This window comes from Simochromis diagramma, unplaced genomic scaffold, assembly GCF_900408965.1.
Source record: "Simochromis diagramma unplaced genomic scaffold, fSimDia1.1 OVJJ01000596.1, whole genome shotgun sequence".
Classification (NCBI taxonomy): domain Eukaryota; kingdom Metazoa; phylum Chordata; class Actinopteri; order Cichliformes; family Cichlidae; genus Simochromis; species Simochromis diagramma.
In genome coordinates, this window is record NW_024387245.1 from 16,973,880 (window position 1) to 16,989,155 (window position 15,276).

A 15,276-nucleotide genomic window follows, 5' to 3' on the forward strand; every position below is an offset into this window, starting at 1 on the left:
TACTATTTTATATGAGAGTAACCATACAAAAAAGAGGAGGCATTAAATTCTCACATTTGAGCTGGTTGGCTATTGGAATATACAATGTAGGGAAATATTTTTGATGTGCATTAACAATGTTTAACATTGAAAACGTTACATAAACAAATGTTTAAATTGGTGCATTAATGGCCTTGTCTTGCTGCATTACCATATTGAAATGGCAATGGAAACTGAATTTATTTTTCAGAACAAGTCCCAAGAAAGTTTGACATCATCAGAACAGTTTGAGAAGCCTCCATGCTAAACCACTATCAGAGCAAAGGCCTGCAGAGGCTAATTGGACAGCCTCAACCTAAATATGTAGATATGTTGGCATAACTTATTGATCTGTCAGTCTTATATAAGATGATCAAAAGTCCAGTCACCAATATGGTGGACACATACTTGAAAACACAATCATGATTGAATTGTTGAAGAGAGATGTTGAAATGGTGAAATAAGGCCTGAAATATATTTGAATAAATTGTTTTTGGAGTGATATAGGATGAAATTCATCTACAGCTGAAATGATTAGAGAGTGACTGGAATGTGGGCTGCATTGAAAGTAAATAATGGAATAATGGTATATGTGAGAGTAAAATGATGAAGTGGAATGATGCAATAAATATTGAAAGAAGCGTGCAGTGATAGAATAAGGGCTAGATTCAATGTGGAGAAAAGGGAATTCAGGATGACCAGGATGTTGGATGTTAAAAAAAAAAGAGCTAAATGCTTTGGATTCAGAATGAGGGGGAAAAAGGTGGACTGAAGCAGGATTGAGCCTTTGTGATGTTTGGATTTGGGCTACACTGATTTCACATGACAAAAGAAGAAAGACTTAGAGGTACAATACGGGCAGCAATGTTGGGGGAGAGAGAAAGGGGTGTCGGGGGAGGGGATGAGGAGAACGACAGCAGATACGGGATACAAATTAAAGCAAGTGTGACTACTGGTATCCTTAATTAACAGAATTACTTGTAATAAAGAAAAAAAAACGTGCTTGTGACTGGAAGGATATTACATCTTTGGGATACATCTCAACATTTTTTAATATTTTGTTTGGAGATAGTTGTCTAAGTGTCAGGGGTAGAGTTGGATTTCCCTTGACGATACTTTGCCATGGCCATGGCTCCCCTGATGTTCCTCTGTGTTTGCCTGCCTGTCAGACGTCACTGCAGCATATGTCAAACTTGATCTGGCCACAGTCGTGATGCTGCCATCAAAAACAGTCTCACTGGCGTAGTAATGTGAAGAAGCTTTCTGCCTTCTCCCTCTAGGGATTTATGGGGTTAGTGAACAAGCAGCTCACACTTACAGTGTGAGGCTTGTGGTTGATGCTGTGGTGACAAGGGTATTACAGTCTCTTGCATAACACAGAGATACACACATGATCATGAAGCATCTGTCATTTTAGTAGAATTACCATCATGTGCCGATAAGGATCTGAGTCTGACATGAATACTCTGAGTGTTTTATTTTTTTCTGTGTAGTTTCAAAATTGTTCAGTACATTACATTTTTTCCACTATATAATGCATAGACCTACATCCTAAAAGGAGAGGAGAACATTTTCTTTCATCTCCCATGCCATTTCAAGTAGTACTTTTTTTTTTCTTAATGGTAAGATTATAAGAAAAAAAAACTACAGGAGAAGAGGAAATGCTACTAGCAACACATTGCTTGTACTAAGTTGGTCCCGCTAATGCATCAAAACTACCTTAATTCTTCATAACAGAAATTCAACCAAATGCTTGAAATATCCTTCAAAGATTTTGGTCTATATTGGCATGATAGCATCACGCAGCTGACGCATATTTATTGGTGCACATCAATTATATGAATCACTGCTGTATCCTTAATTAAGATCCTGTGACCGTGGAGGTCATTTCACTATAGTGAACTCATTTTCAAGTTCAAGACAGTTTGAGATTATTTGAGGTTTGTGACACGGCACGTTATTCTTCTGGAAACAGCCATCGGAAGATGAGTACACTGGTAATAACCAGATGGACGTGGTCAGCAACAATACTCGCTTAGGCTGTACTCAGTTGGTACTAACAGGCCCAAAGTTTAACCAGGAAAGATCCTGCACATCATTACACCAGCCACCACCACCAGCTAGAACCCTTTATACATTGATGGTAGGATTGGCCTTAGGTGCTTTCATGTTGTTTACACCAGATTGTGATGACAGACAACATTTTTCTAAACTTCTGTTGTTCATTTTTGATAACTAGATCAGAATTCACTGGACCCAAAACATCCAGTAGTTCAAATAAGATACTTTCCAGCCTGTATCTATGTCTTTTTAATTCATGTCATATGAGTTTAGAGTATTCAGATTCCCATACAGAAATGTTCTGCCATCCCTCATCACAGTCAAAGATAAAGAGTGCAAATATCAAGTGGCAGGAAACCATCATCTCCTAAACTATGAATTGACTAGATTCATCAAGGAAAGAGCCACCATTATTCTTTTTAGATCCTGCTCAACTGGAATTTGCTAATGGCTTCTTTCATTGGACTCTTTCCTCCTGCATCATGCTCTCTCTCCAGCTTTCTCCCCACCCCCTTCCCCCCATCATCTCCACGTGGTGATGCTGTCATGACAACTAAAGTGCTTCCTGAGTGCTTGTTGGGTAAACTGACTTTCCCAGAAGAGCTTCCTCTCTTTTACCCTTGCCCCTGTTAACATGCATACACACCCACATGGTTTTATCTATACTTGTGAAGACCTTAATTGACTCATTGTCATTACCATACCTCTGACCGGAGCCATAACCAGCATAGCAAGTTGCATAATCCCATTTGTTACACTAACAGACAAATGCATCATCCTCACTCAGACAATACCCCTAAAAGAAAATCTCTTTGAAGAAAATGGGCCAGCCATTTGTCCTCACAAAGATGGAAGAGCAAACGCTCATGCACCCACACAGACACGCAGAAACACGCACGCATTCCTGCAGTTGTTGAAATATTCATAAAATGCTTCATTCAGCAGAGCGAGGTTCTTTCCATGAAAGCCTGGCCATCTCCAGAGTCCGAGCCAGTGGAAGCTTAGTACTGATCATTTTGGCACTATATTACCCATAATGCATTTAAGAGAGGTGATGAGTTTCACCCGTTTTATAAAACCATCATAGCTCTACAGCAATGATGCAGTGCAGGCATGCTATTTTTTGTGTTGAGTCAGGTGGATTATACCATACAAGCAAATTTGTGAATTAAAAGTCATAAGAAATTCACAACCTAATTTTATACACATCACACATCACTGTCCTATCACCTTTTTGCAAGAGCATGGTTGTACAACAAGATCCCGACCTTTGTACACCTAGTTTGTGGATCTGTGCAATTTTTCATCATGCTTGTTGGTCCGTTGATGGAGTCTAATATTTGGAAGTAAATTAATGTCAGCTAAATGCTGAAAGGGACCTATAGTATGTTTTATGGCTAGTTAAATTGTTTTCCCAAGACATCCAGTCAGCATTTTATGATTTATCACACATTTCTTAAATTTACTCTTTTTCTCTAGACACTTACTGAGCCAATACATTGGGTTTGGTTCGAAAGCTATTGTGACCTGGATGCTTGACCTTTGGGTTTCTGCTCGTGGTCTGATTGTGAGAATAAATGAGTTGTGAACAATGGCCTCCTCTGTCAACCAACAGAAAGGAAAACCCCATTCACTCGATTGTGTATTATTACGGTATTATCATCCTTCTTTGTTTGTGTTCACATAGAAACATGCACAAATATGAGCATGCATTGGCACATGCACACAAGCAGAGGCACAAAAACACAGTAATACAAAAATAATAAAGGTATGAAACATCTCATGCATGCACACCCTGAAACACGTGTTTATGATTGTTAGGCCAGTAGTTTGCTGTGGGACAAACACAGGAACAGGATATTTACTGTGTTTCCTCAGCTGGTTTATTAGTTCACAATAGTATCTGCTAACAATATAGGCAGTGCATTGAAATTCAGCCTTGTGAGTATTTGGATTTCTTCAGTCAAAGTTTACTTTTTAGTCAGTCCTGCTGACTGTGTGTGCTGTTGGAAGAGTGACGGGAAAGATGGAAACGTAAGTGGTTGTCACAGAATGGTGTGAGCCATTTGTGTTTCCATCCTCATTTCATCTTTTTATGGCTGTTTGGTGGTTCAGTGGTGCAACATAACTGCAGTAAAAACAACTACAACAGCTACATATACAATTTACTGTGTAGTCCGGTATGCAGTGTTCTCCAGCAATCTGATGCATTGGTATGATCAGTAATAATCCATTAACATACTATGTAATTATACATAAGAGATCTTTTTTTTAATATATTTGCATCCATACAGTTTTCTAAGCCCATATAAATGAATTTAAATCCAGTGTTCAGACACAGTATGTGGTCCTTAACTTTAAATTCTCTGTCATTTTAGTCCTTATCTCAGTACGTCTCCTTCTCTCTGCCTTAATCGCTTACTCGCTCTAATCCCACCAAATGACAGACAGTCATATAAATCAACATGTTTACAGTGAAATGTTTCCAATTAAAGAGGACGTTCGTTAAGAAGCATCAACGGACACCGCTGGATCCTTAATTGCCTGGGATGCCAGTGTATGATGCATATTAATTACGTATTAACCTTACAGTCAAACACACACAAATGCACGTTAGTGTGTATTGCATATTAATTACCTATTACCCTTTGTGCTGTGCATTAAGAGCTGCGTGGCATCAGAAAGACAGCTTGCCCAAGGGCAACACATACTCGTACACACGTACATTAATACCACCAACGCCGTCTATTCAGGTTGCATTCACAATGAGGAATGAGCCATTTCAGTCAGCCAGGCATGACCATAACTAATCTCACTGCAGGAAGTGTGTCTGTTAGTGTGTATACATATGTGTTTTCGGTTATTTGCGCATTTAAGATGGTTAAAGAATTAAAGCACCTCATCCGAATCCAGCTGCCTGCATGTCCCTCGCTATTGTTGTGGAAATACGAAAGGTGAGTTGGTCAAAAACAGACAGTAAATGCAATGTAAAATAAATGAAGTGAAAAAAAATCACTTAAAAATAGCACTTATTTTTTAATAAACCTTTAGTAATCAAGCTGCCATGTAAAGTTAATGTAGACCACTTGCATGTTATGCAGTCCTATCTAGACAGTTGTACTGTGGATCTTAAGGCTGCCCCTCAGCTGTTTCTTGCTCTCAGATTCTAGACTGTGTTCTTAAATTTACTCTCTGTGGCTTTTTAAGCACTTAATCCTATTTCCAACCTCCAGTTTGCTTCTCTGACCTTCAAAAACCTTTGCATTCAAATCCTTTAACACATAATTAAGTGAAGAGAGTGATATTGATATGTAGTCATGATATATGTTGTCAGCTGTACTCATACAATTCAAAAAACGCATCTATAGACTTAATTTCTCTGCATGTTCTTTGATCATTTGCATGTAGAGCATGGGTAATCTATTTATCCTAAATGAAAATGGAAATGAAGTAGAATTAATGATAATAAATACCTTAACAAGTAGTGATTAGTCAACTAGAATTGACTTTTATTAAAGTGGCATGCAGTGGATTTTTTTTTCATGCCAGTTTGCACATTTTAATTGCAAATGTTTATATCATTTTCATAATCATTTACAACTTCCAGGGGAAAGACATTTCCATACATTAATTTAATTTAATCAGAGCGCATCATCTCGCCTTTGACGCCACACTGGGAGCAAAAGTCTATCAGTCTATCAAACGTGGAATAGAAAAAATAGATCGATTTTTCAGCTAACAAATAGATTTATTTTGCATAAGCAGTAAATGTCAAAGTAACAATGATTTATTTGATTTTCATTATGGTAGAGTGGTTTAACTATTTCCCAAGAACAATTAGAGATCATATATGTGTGTATTCTCTTGAGTGACAGCTGGCCACAACGGTGGCCAACAGACAAATTAAGAAGAAAGAAAAAAAAACCATCCAGAATGTCAAAACGAGTTGAACAGGAAATCCAAGTAGGGAGCCATCATAGTACCACACTGTGCCCACACCATACTGTTTGACTGACAGGTGATCTTTGGGGAGCGCCACATACACGCACACAAAGTTACAGACACGCACGCCTGATGATGAGAGCTTACCAAATCAAAAAGAGATGAAAAATAAATAAAGATAATCCATCATCTTGGCATTATACCTGAATGTAGTATCAGAAATTATTAAAGAAGTTTTTCTTTTCTTTTTTTCATTTATTTATTTTCTGCTTTGACTCTACTCTCCAACACTCTACTTCACTGTTTGGGCACAAATATGCTTGTCTATGTATGTGAAATGAGCTGCCATCCCATTTTTATTGATTTGACCATGGGGGTTTGGAGGATGAAGCCAAGGAGAGCTAGAGACCAGACAATGGCAATAAATCTATATGCAACCACGAGTGTGTAGGTGTGTGTGTGGTAACAGGCTCACAAAAAGATTAGGTGTGTCCTACTGCCCTGGCTCGCACACCCATGTTGAGGGTAGTACATCATTGGCCTAACAAAGCACATTAAGTAAGGGAGTAACCATCAGTACAGAAGCTGAAACATTAAAATGCTTCATGAAACAAAAATACACAAAAATGTATCTCATGGAATAACTTTCTTAAACACCTGAATGAAACAAGCCATACAAAGGCAGTTAAGCATAGAGAATGTCACCAGATGTAATCCTGTCCTGAAGCTTCGCCAGCTTCATAAATGTGTCAAAAACATTATCTTGAGCCCCAACTTATAATTACAGTATGTGAGGCATTCGAAATGCCAAACAGATTTTATAAAAGGCCTGTTTCCGTGTGTGTGTGTGTGTGTGTGTGTGTGTGTGCGAGAAGCAAAGGTGAGACTTAGAGTGATCCAGGGCAGAGGGAGAATTTTTCAGGCCTAATGTTCCATGACAACAGACCAAGGTTCCGTCAAGGTGAATCAGAGCCACTGCTGCCTAACGACTGAAACACACACACGCACGCACACACACACGCGCACACACACACACACACACACACACACACACACACACACACACACACACACACAGACATACACACAAACCATCCCACCAGTCTTCCTTTGTCTCGTCCTTTCTTCTCTTCTCTCTCCTTGTCTCATCCTTGTAAGCTTGGCTTTTCTCCTCCTATCATTTCCTTTTCTCACCTTATCTCTGTTTTTAACCATCACGTATTGTTTCCGTTTCCTAGTTTTTGTCCTCCTGTCCTCCTACCTGAGGTTTAATTATGTAGTTCTTAATCATAGCTGCGATCTGAGTGGGCTTCACAATAACTGGGGAAACACCAGCTCCTAAATTTAGAGGACAAGTCTTTTTTTCCTCAATTCTCCCCCTTGTCCTGCTTAGTGATATAGAAATATGCCACTGACTTTGCAATAACTTATAGAACTCCACTTATCACAAATTATCTGGATGACAACAGCCAAATCGTTAAGCTGGTTTGTGAGACTGTTGATGTATGAGTGCCATTTAACATTCACAGTGCATCAGCATCCCGTCTACCTGCCCCACTTAGATCAGCCTGAGATCTGTCTGTGTGTGTGTTTGTGTGGGAGGAAAGTCAATTTTGCCTGTTTTTGTTCTTGTCGTATTTGTTTGTAAATGCTGCACATATGGCACCGATATTGGGAAGCAGATGCAAGTCCAAACTTAATCAGGTGCTGGTTATAAATCATTGAACTGAAGATAATACAAGAAGGGAAATCCTTCAATGAGGAAAACTTTTTGATTAAACAGTGAAACATGAAAAGCAAGGTTATACAGGTTGACTAAAAGAAATAAGCCCCGGAGGGATATAAGAAGAAATCAGACTTCAAAAGAAACAATATAAGTGTGCCAAATGCTTCTTTTAATTTCAACTATGAAACTGCTGTATATCTCTGGCGAGGAACCTCAAAACAACCGCAACCACCCAGGGAAAATTTCCTACCAGTGTGATGCTGACCTCCTTTTTTTTCAAAAGAAATAACCATGTCTTTTTCTCCCCCACTTTTTTTTGTATTTGTACCTCTCTCTGTGACCCCTTTTCTCCTTTCTATTTATATGTCCACTTTTATCATCTCCCTATCCACCCCCCAAACATCCTCTCTCCTCCCTGTCTTTCAGTCTGCAAAGTGGGGTTTTACCGCTCGCTGCTGGAGTCTTTGGCCTGTAGTAAATGTCCACCTCACAGTGTGGCCAGACAGATGGGAGCCACTGCTTGCAGCTGTGAAGACGGATACTTTAAGCTAGACTCTGACCCTTCTAATATGGCGTGCACACGTGAGGATATAACCCCTTTATATTTGCTCATGCTCACTTTCAAGGCTTTTGTTTATCCAAATGCTTCTTTGTATTTCTAGCTGTATCTTCTTCTAAGCCCTTTTCATCTCCCTCAGGCCCTCCATCTGCTCCTCGTAATGCTATTTCTAATGTCAACGAGACCAGCGTCTTCTTGGAGTGGTCCATTCCTATGGATACAGGTGGCAGGAAGGATGTGCGCTATAACGTCATCTGTAGACAGGTCCTGCCAGACGGAAGGGGCTTGGAAGAGTGCGGTCCCAATGTACGTTTTCTGCCACGCCGCACTGGCTTGTCGAACACCTCAGTGATGGTGGCTGACCTGCAGTCACACACCAACTACAGCTTCTTATTGGAAGCCGTCAACGGAGTGTCAGACCTAGCCAAAGGCCATGCAAAGCAGTATGTGTCACTTAATGTGACAACCAATCAGGCAGGTATGTTCCGCCACATTTGACTCATCATCACATTCACCATACCTGTCCACCCCTCCATTTGAACTTATCCTGAATTCTCCAGCAAAAGTCAAATGTTTTGTCATAACTGCTTCTTCTCCACGGTTATTTAAAATGCCACAGACCAACTGGCATGCCAGATTCATCGCATGACAATCTGGGTTTGATAACAAAGACACCAGATGATCAAATTATCACAGTATTTGTCCAACAAATCTGTTGCTGTATTAATTTTCACTTATGCATTATCCCTGCAGCGAAGGAGAGAACATGACACAGTGGACAGCCTTTTTTTTGTTTTTGCATCCAGCTATGTCATCGAAAAAACAGCTTGGTCCCTTCAATTAGGCGCATCAATGAGATTCACAGGAATCTGTGGCATAATGAAAGCTCTGTTATGTGTATGGGCTGTCGTGCGTGGCAGCAGGTGTTATTCTGCATGTCTATCAACAGTGATGGATCGTGCTGATGCAATACAAGTTTACATTTGAATTTTAGGTTGGTGAGGGCTATGTTTGCTCAAGTGTGAACAAAAAAACAAAACCTAGGCTGGTGTGATGTTCAGCATTCATCATTTTTGGGAGTATGCATTATATGTGATGCCAGAGCAGCTTAGCAGATCTTTGTAACCATGAAGTCAGCTTAAGCACCAAATGAAAACCACTAAAGTGGCCAAACACATATTGGATAATGAAAGAGTCCAGCTACTTCACATAGCTGTAAATACTGGATGCTTTGTTAGCTTCCGTTTAAATGAAGATTAGGATTCACACTCCACTGGGAACCTATTTTTTATGTGTTAAGAGTTATGTGCTTTTGTTAGTTTTAGTTTTATTTGCTTGTAATAAAATGGGTAGCGCAAAGCATAATGCAATGAGAAAAATGCAAAATTACTACTCTCTTCCCCAAGGCTTCTGTCAGGAGAAAAGGCAAGAGGGGGAGAAAAGCTATGTCGAAAGAATGTGTTTGTTCCATTTATTTCAACAGATGGTTTACTGGCAGCCAAAGAATAGCAGTTATTATTAGTAGTATCAATGGGAGGAGCTGTACAAGTAATCAGGAAGGTACAGTTTGTGTTTAGGAGGACAGGAAAAAGAGCGAGGCAGATGGCTGTCTAACAGTCAAGACTACTGGCAGTCCTCTAAATGTGTTGTCACTGTGGCTGTCAGCACACTGAGTGGATTACACCAGACTACACAACTCAAATTCAGTTTATTTCAGTTGTAGCTGGATTAAAGTTAGGCAGTCACTGGACCAAGTGGAGATTAGGGATTACGTTAGATTACACATGGCTGACAGAGTCACAGACCAATAAAGTCTGCTGTACTTTGGCTTGTATCTGGTACATGCTACTGTAAGTGAGGGTGTTTTTTTAACATTACCTTGAAAACAGAATCGTGTCTGCATACTGAGAGCAGCTTGGTGGTTAACAGTTCTAATTAGTACAAATATAAACAAGCATGAATGTACAACCTGGCCGTGCCATCTGAAATGCACTCTAAATGCCTTACTCTGTGTAAAAAAAAAAAATAGTAGAAAGTAGAAAATAGTAGATATAACACCTCTTTCCAGTGTTATTATTCAGCTAATTATTAGCTAGATTCATTAGCCAACATAGCAACATCCTATTCTGAAAGGTGGCTCAAGCGTGAACTTGTGCTTTCCCAGCATGTGTAGGGTTTTCCATTTGAAGTAGTATTTAAAGGTGCTGGGAAAAATAAAAAAATGAGGAAACTATTAGGCTAGTAAAGAGAGATGACCCTAATGCTATAGATGTCACCAAGACTCGCGTATACCATTAACTGTGCAAAGGTTATAACCCAATCTTCATTTAATATTTTTCCAGGGAAAAAAAAGAAAAACGGTGCAGCAAATTATTGAAGCATGTGTAAACATACATAGAAATACAATATATTAGGCAAAAGGCAAGGCAGTTTTTCTTTTTAATGTCCCGGCTGAAATTCAACCCCATTCACTTTTATATTTCCCCCCTGACCTCTTTACATCTTAGACAAAGACGTGAACCAAAGATTTCATACAATCAGACTTGTTGCCACTGAATTTCAGTCCAATTCTTGTGTAATTTGGCATACCGCAGCCTTTTTCCCCTGTTTTCTATCCTTAAGAATAAGACCATTTCTGATGAGTGTCCAAAGACCTTCAGAAAGCCTAGAGAACTACTGCTCTACAATAAACATTACAAGAAAGGAAGAACTCTGCTTGGAAGCAAAAAATAAAGAGGGAACTTTTGTCTTTTGATTGACAAGTAACAGGTCTGTGTTAGTGAAAAAATTTTAGTTTTAGGTAAGAATCCACTTAGAAAGCCAGCTTTGTTTATGTAATACAGTTTATGATGCTAAACACTGTGAAACTGTGCTTTAAATATTGCATTTTGGATTCATTTACAACGTTTTTCAATGTCGTGATAATGACACAGCCACTTGTGTAATTGTGCTATGTCATTGTACTTGTGTAAAATAATAACAGCAGTGAGTGTTGCCTGCAGCTGCTTTGGCTGATTTTATGTAGATTGTATTGACTTAGGAGTGAAAACTTTCTAACATCTTTTAGATGTTGCATCTGCTTTTAAAACCAAAATTATTTGTGAATCATTTCAGAACAAATGAACTTAAGAGTACTAAAGTTAGAAGTAAGTCCGCCCCTAGGAATAAGAGATCCTTTTAGCCCAAGGATGTTTTTTGAATACAGCTCCTAGCTCTTTGTAGCAGTGTGCACCAACCGCTGTTTGTGTAATGCGACTCACAAAACCAACAAAGTGAGCACTTCAACTACTGGAAGGCTGTGTATCAAGTGACAATCATTTTCACAATAATCCTGAGGCAGTAATTGTAATGACTGATTTAAAATGTTCTGATCCATCTGCTCTTTAGTGACAGATGTAATTACTAAGTGAAAACCTCAATCAGCAGTTTAACCACCTGCATTTTTGTTGTGCTCGTATGTGACTGGTCTAGAGTGTGCTTCTGCTCTCTGACAGTAAAAACAAGGCACTGAGACAAAACTACTGCTAAGGCTTAGGCAGGGAGAGAGATAGAGTCAGAGGATCTGCTGTTTGATGTGTGAAAAGTGTCACACACGATAAGTTATCCGTGAAATAGGTGATTTCACAGTGTCCCTGCGAAACCCTGCTGAATAATAAAGTGTTGGTTGTTGGGAAGAGGAGATCAGGAGAGGTGAAAAACGGGAGAAATGTACGACAGAGAACGACAGAACAACAGGGCAGAGGGGGCAAAATGTGGAGGGAAAATGATAGGATGCTTGTGATAAGGAAAGAAAAGGTTACAGCAAGAAGCTGTAACAGCAGGAAAGATAAGCAGAGGACGGAAGTAAAGAGACAATAGTGAGAGTCTGGACATTAACTGCTTGTACACATTCAAAAATACAAAGAGCACTGTAGGAGCATGGAAGCCCACATATTTTTCACTGCTTTGATGTTCCTTGACACACTGGTATATAAATTTGATAAGGTGGCTTGCTAGCACCTGCCTTTATGAGGTAGAAATTAATTTTGAAAAGAAAAGTAAGCCACCAAAATGCTCATACAAGTTTCCCTGCAACCCAGTGATTGTTTCCCATATGTTACATTTTAAGCTCTGTATTTGCTCAGACATTGATGAATGTTTGAGTGGAAACAATTAGCATATTGCTCATTCTACACACTCAAAAAGGAAGCTTTGAAATCTAAATAGCTTCTTTTTTTATTTAATAAGCACAAGTTTTACAGCTTTGTTTTATTAGGATAGCTCTGTCTGTTTTAAAATATCTTATTTCAGGTTATTTGTTCCTGCTGTAGGCACATTGAGTGCCACTTGCACAGTAAATGCTCCCAAATACGTTTTTTCTGCTATTGGCTATTAATCAAATGTACCATGATACATTAGCTTGCGTGTGGTAAAAATGTGCTGCCTGCCACTGCAGCTATTTATTTTACTTTGATGTGGAGCGTGCAATACTGTGCAAAAGTCTTGAACCACCTTTCATTTCTTTAGATGTTGCTAACAGGGAGACAGACTTCCCATTCAGTCCTTGTGCATGACTATTTTCATATGAATATTGTTTTTGTTTGTAAGCCACTTACACTGACCTATGAGTCATTCAATTATCAAAAGGCACCCAACTCAAGGTATGAGCCAGTGCGTTTTCTCTACACATAACTTTAAATTGTATCTTTAATCACTTTGTTCCGAACACTTTGTTGCAAAAACACATCATTTGTTTCTATTTCTTTAGTTGAAACTATGATTAATGCCATAGATCACACTGTTTGACAGGTATAACATAGTATTTCTTCACCCAACATTGTGACTCCCAACAATCCCAACACTATCTTAGCAAAGAGGTTATATTGTTGGTAGCATTGCTTTCTTTCTGTCTGTATACATGATAGCTCAAAAAGTACTAAATGAATTTAGATAAAAGATTTGTAGGGTTGTAGAGTGTGTTTATTTTAACAATCCATTCAAATTGGCTAACATCCACCCAGGTCGTCAAGGTTAACTCAAGGATTTAGTGGTTTAAAAGGAACAAAAAGCCTTCTAACATATAACTTAGGAAACTGAATCTTATAAGTGTGGTGTGTATTGTCAAAATATAGAAAGGCACCAATAGCTCAGTTGTTTGTGCATTAATTTTCATTTACTTCCTCTAAATCTTTTTAAAAAAACATTTATATCCTAATTAATCCAGCAACAGTAAATAAATGTTATAAAATAAAGGGAGAGTGATGGGAATGGTACAAATCCAAATTCTGTAAATACACCAAATTGGAGCAGTTTATGGTCACAGCATTAAATCTCCAAGCCACAATTAAAATATTCCAGCTATTATTAAAAATTATATTTTTTTTGTCAATATTGATGTGCTGGTAAGGAAGTGGATTGTGGCAAGATGCTGGATTGGTGCAAAGCCATTAATTGAATGTATTGCATCAAAAGAAAAGGCAGATTAAAGTTTTAAAGTTCCTCGCAAAATAGATGATAGCAGTTTTGGTACTTTGCAACCTTAGTGAAGACATCTCTGTCCCCTATCTCCAATTCATTCTGTCTCAATCTATCTATCAGTCATTCCGAGAGGGTAGTTATAAGATAAAAACGAGATTGTTGAAAGCCGGTATTGATTTTGGTGATGTGCGGACAGATAGTGGTCTGGGAGATTTATGTTTAGCACTGTGATAATGTTGCTTTTATTTGTTACATTGGATAGCTGTATTCCTCCAGTGAATGGGTTTTACCTTTTCTAAACTCAGTCTTTGTAGAAAAAAAAGTATCAGGCGGATAGCAAATAGAGCATTACCAGCCACCAGGCATAAACACCAGGAGTTCATCTTCATTTGCGTTTTCATTGGCATACTGTACGTGCTCATTAGCAGTTATAACACGCAGTGGAAGTGTTTAAAGCTAGAAGTGTCATTACACTGTTTACCCCGTTGTTAAAATAAAAGTGTTGCTGGGTCCCGTCTACACTCTTTCAACATGTCTCCTCCTCGTCTTTCATTTTTCACTTTTTTTTGCCTCTTGCATTCCCTCCTCCTCCCCGTCTCTCTCTTCTATCACCTCTCCTTCTGTCTCGATTGAAAATCTGGGTTTTAAAGCACTTGTTTGAGTGCTTTAAACTTGCTCAGTGCTATTTTGGTATATACAGATATTGTATATATCTGTATTTGGTGAAAAGGAAGAGACAGAACCAAGTGAGCCAAAAAGTGTTTAATCGCTGTGTTTGCCGCTGACCAACATTTCCTGTTTTTATGTGTGCTTCAAATGTAAACCGACTTTGCATTAAGTAAAGCAACAGCTCAGTGAAAGAGTGTAAAGTAGCTTGCACATATTTCCAACTAACTAAAATAGGAATGGCTATAGTTTGGATTATAGTCTAGAAAAAGTCAACAGTTTTAGTTTGTCTAAATTGACAGAAAAATAATTTTTTAAGAATTATGAGTTTGCTACCTTGTCGTGGTGGAGGCATTTGTGTGTCCCAGGGATCTCAGGGGCTATGTTGACAAGGGGCTTTCATCCCCTGGTAGGCTCTCCCATGGGAAATTAGTCCTGGGTGAGGGACCAGAAAAAGAGTCATTCAAAAATCCCTATGATTGAAAGATCTAGGGAACAGTTCACCCTGGCTGGGATAGGGTTACCGAGGCCTGCCCTGGAGCCCTGGAGCAGGTCCATTAAGGGTGCCCAACGGTGAGTGCCTGGTGCCTGGGCCTTAGTCCATGGGGCGCGGCGAGGCACAACCCGAAAAAGAGACATGGGTCCACCCTCTTGTAGGCTCACCACCCAGATGAGCCACTTATGTGCCAAATGACAATACAGAGTACCCAGCCTTCTTGGAGTCCCTCGGTGGGGTACTTGAGGGTACTACTTGAGGGTACTCCCCCTGTGGACTCTGTCGCCTTATTGGGAGACTTCAAAGCTCATGTGGGCAATGACAGTGAGACCTGAAGTGGCGTGATTGGGA

General features: G+C 39.2%; 1 protein-coding gene across 3 annotated transcripts in view; it reads left to right on the forward strand.

The window, feature by feature from the left end:
- LOC120714183 (ephrin type-A receptor 5) overlaps window positions 1–15,276 on the forward strand; it is a 65,647-nt gene that overhangs the window by 18,507 nt on the left and 31,864 nt on the right. For all 3 annotated transcript variants that reach the window (XM_040000264.1, XM_040000265.1, XM_040000263.1), the window contains exons 4-5: window positions 8,174–8,329; window positions 8,446–8,784. In XM_040000264.1, coding sequence (XP_039856198.1) covers window positions 8,174–8,329; window positions 8,446–8,784 — 495 coding nt within the window. The remainder of the gene's footprint in view (window positions 1–8,173; window positions 8,330–8,445; window positions 8,785–15,276) is intronic.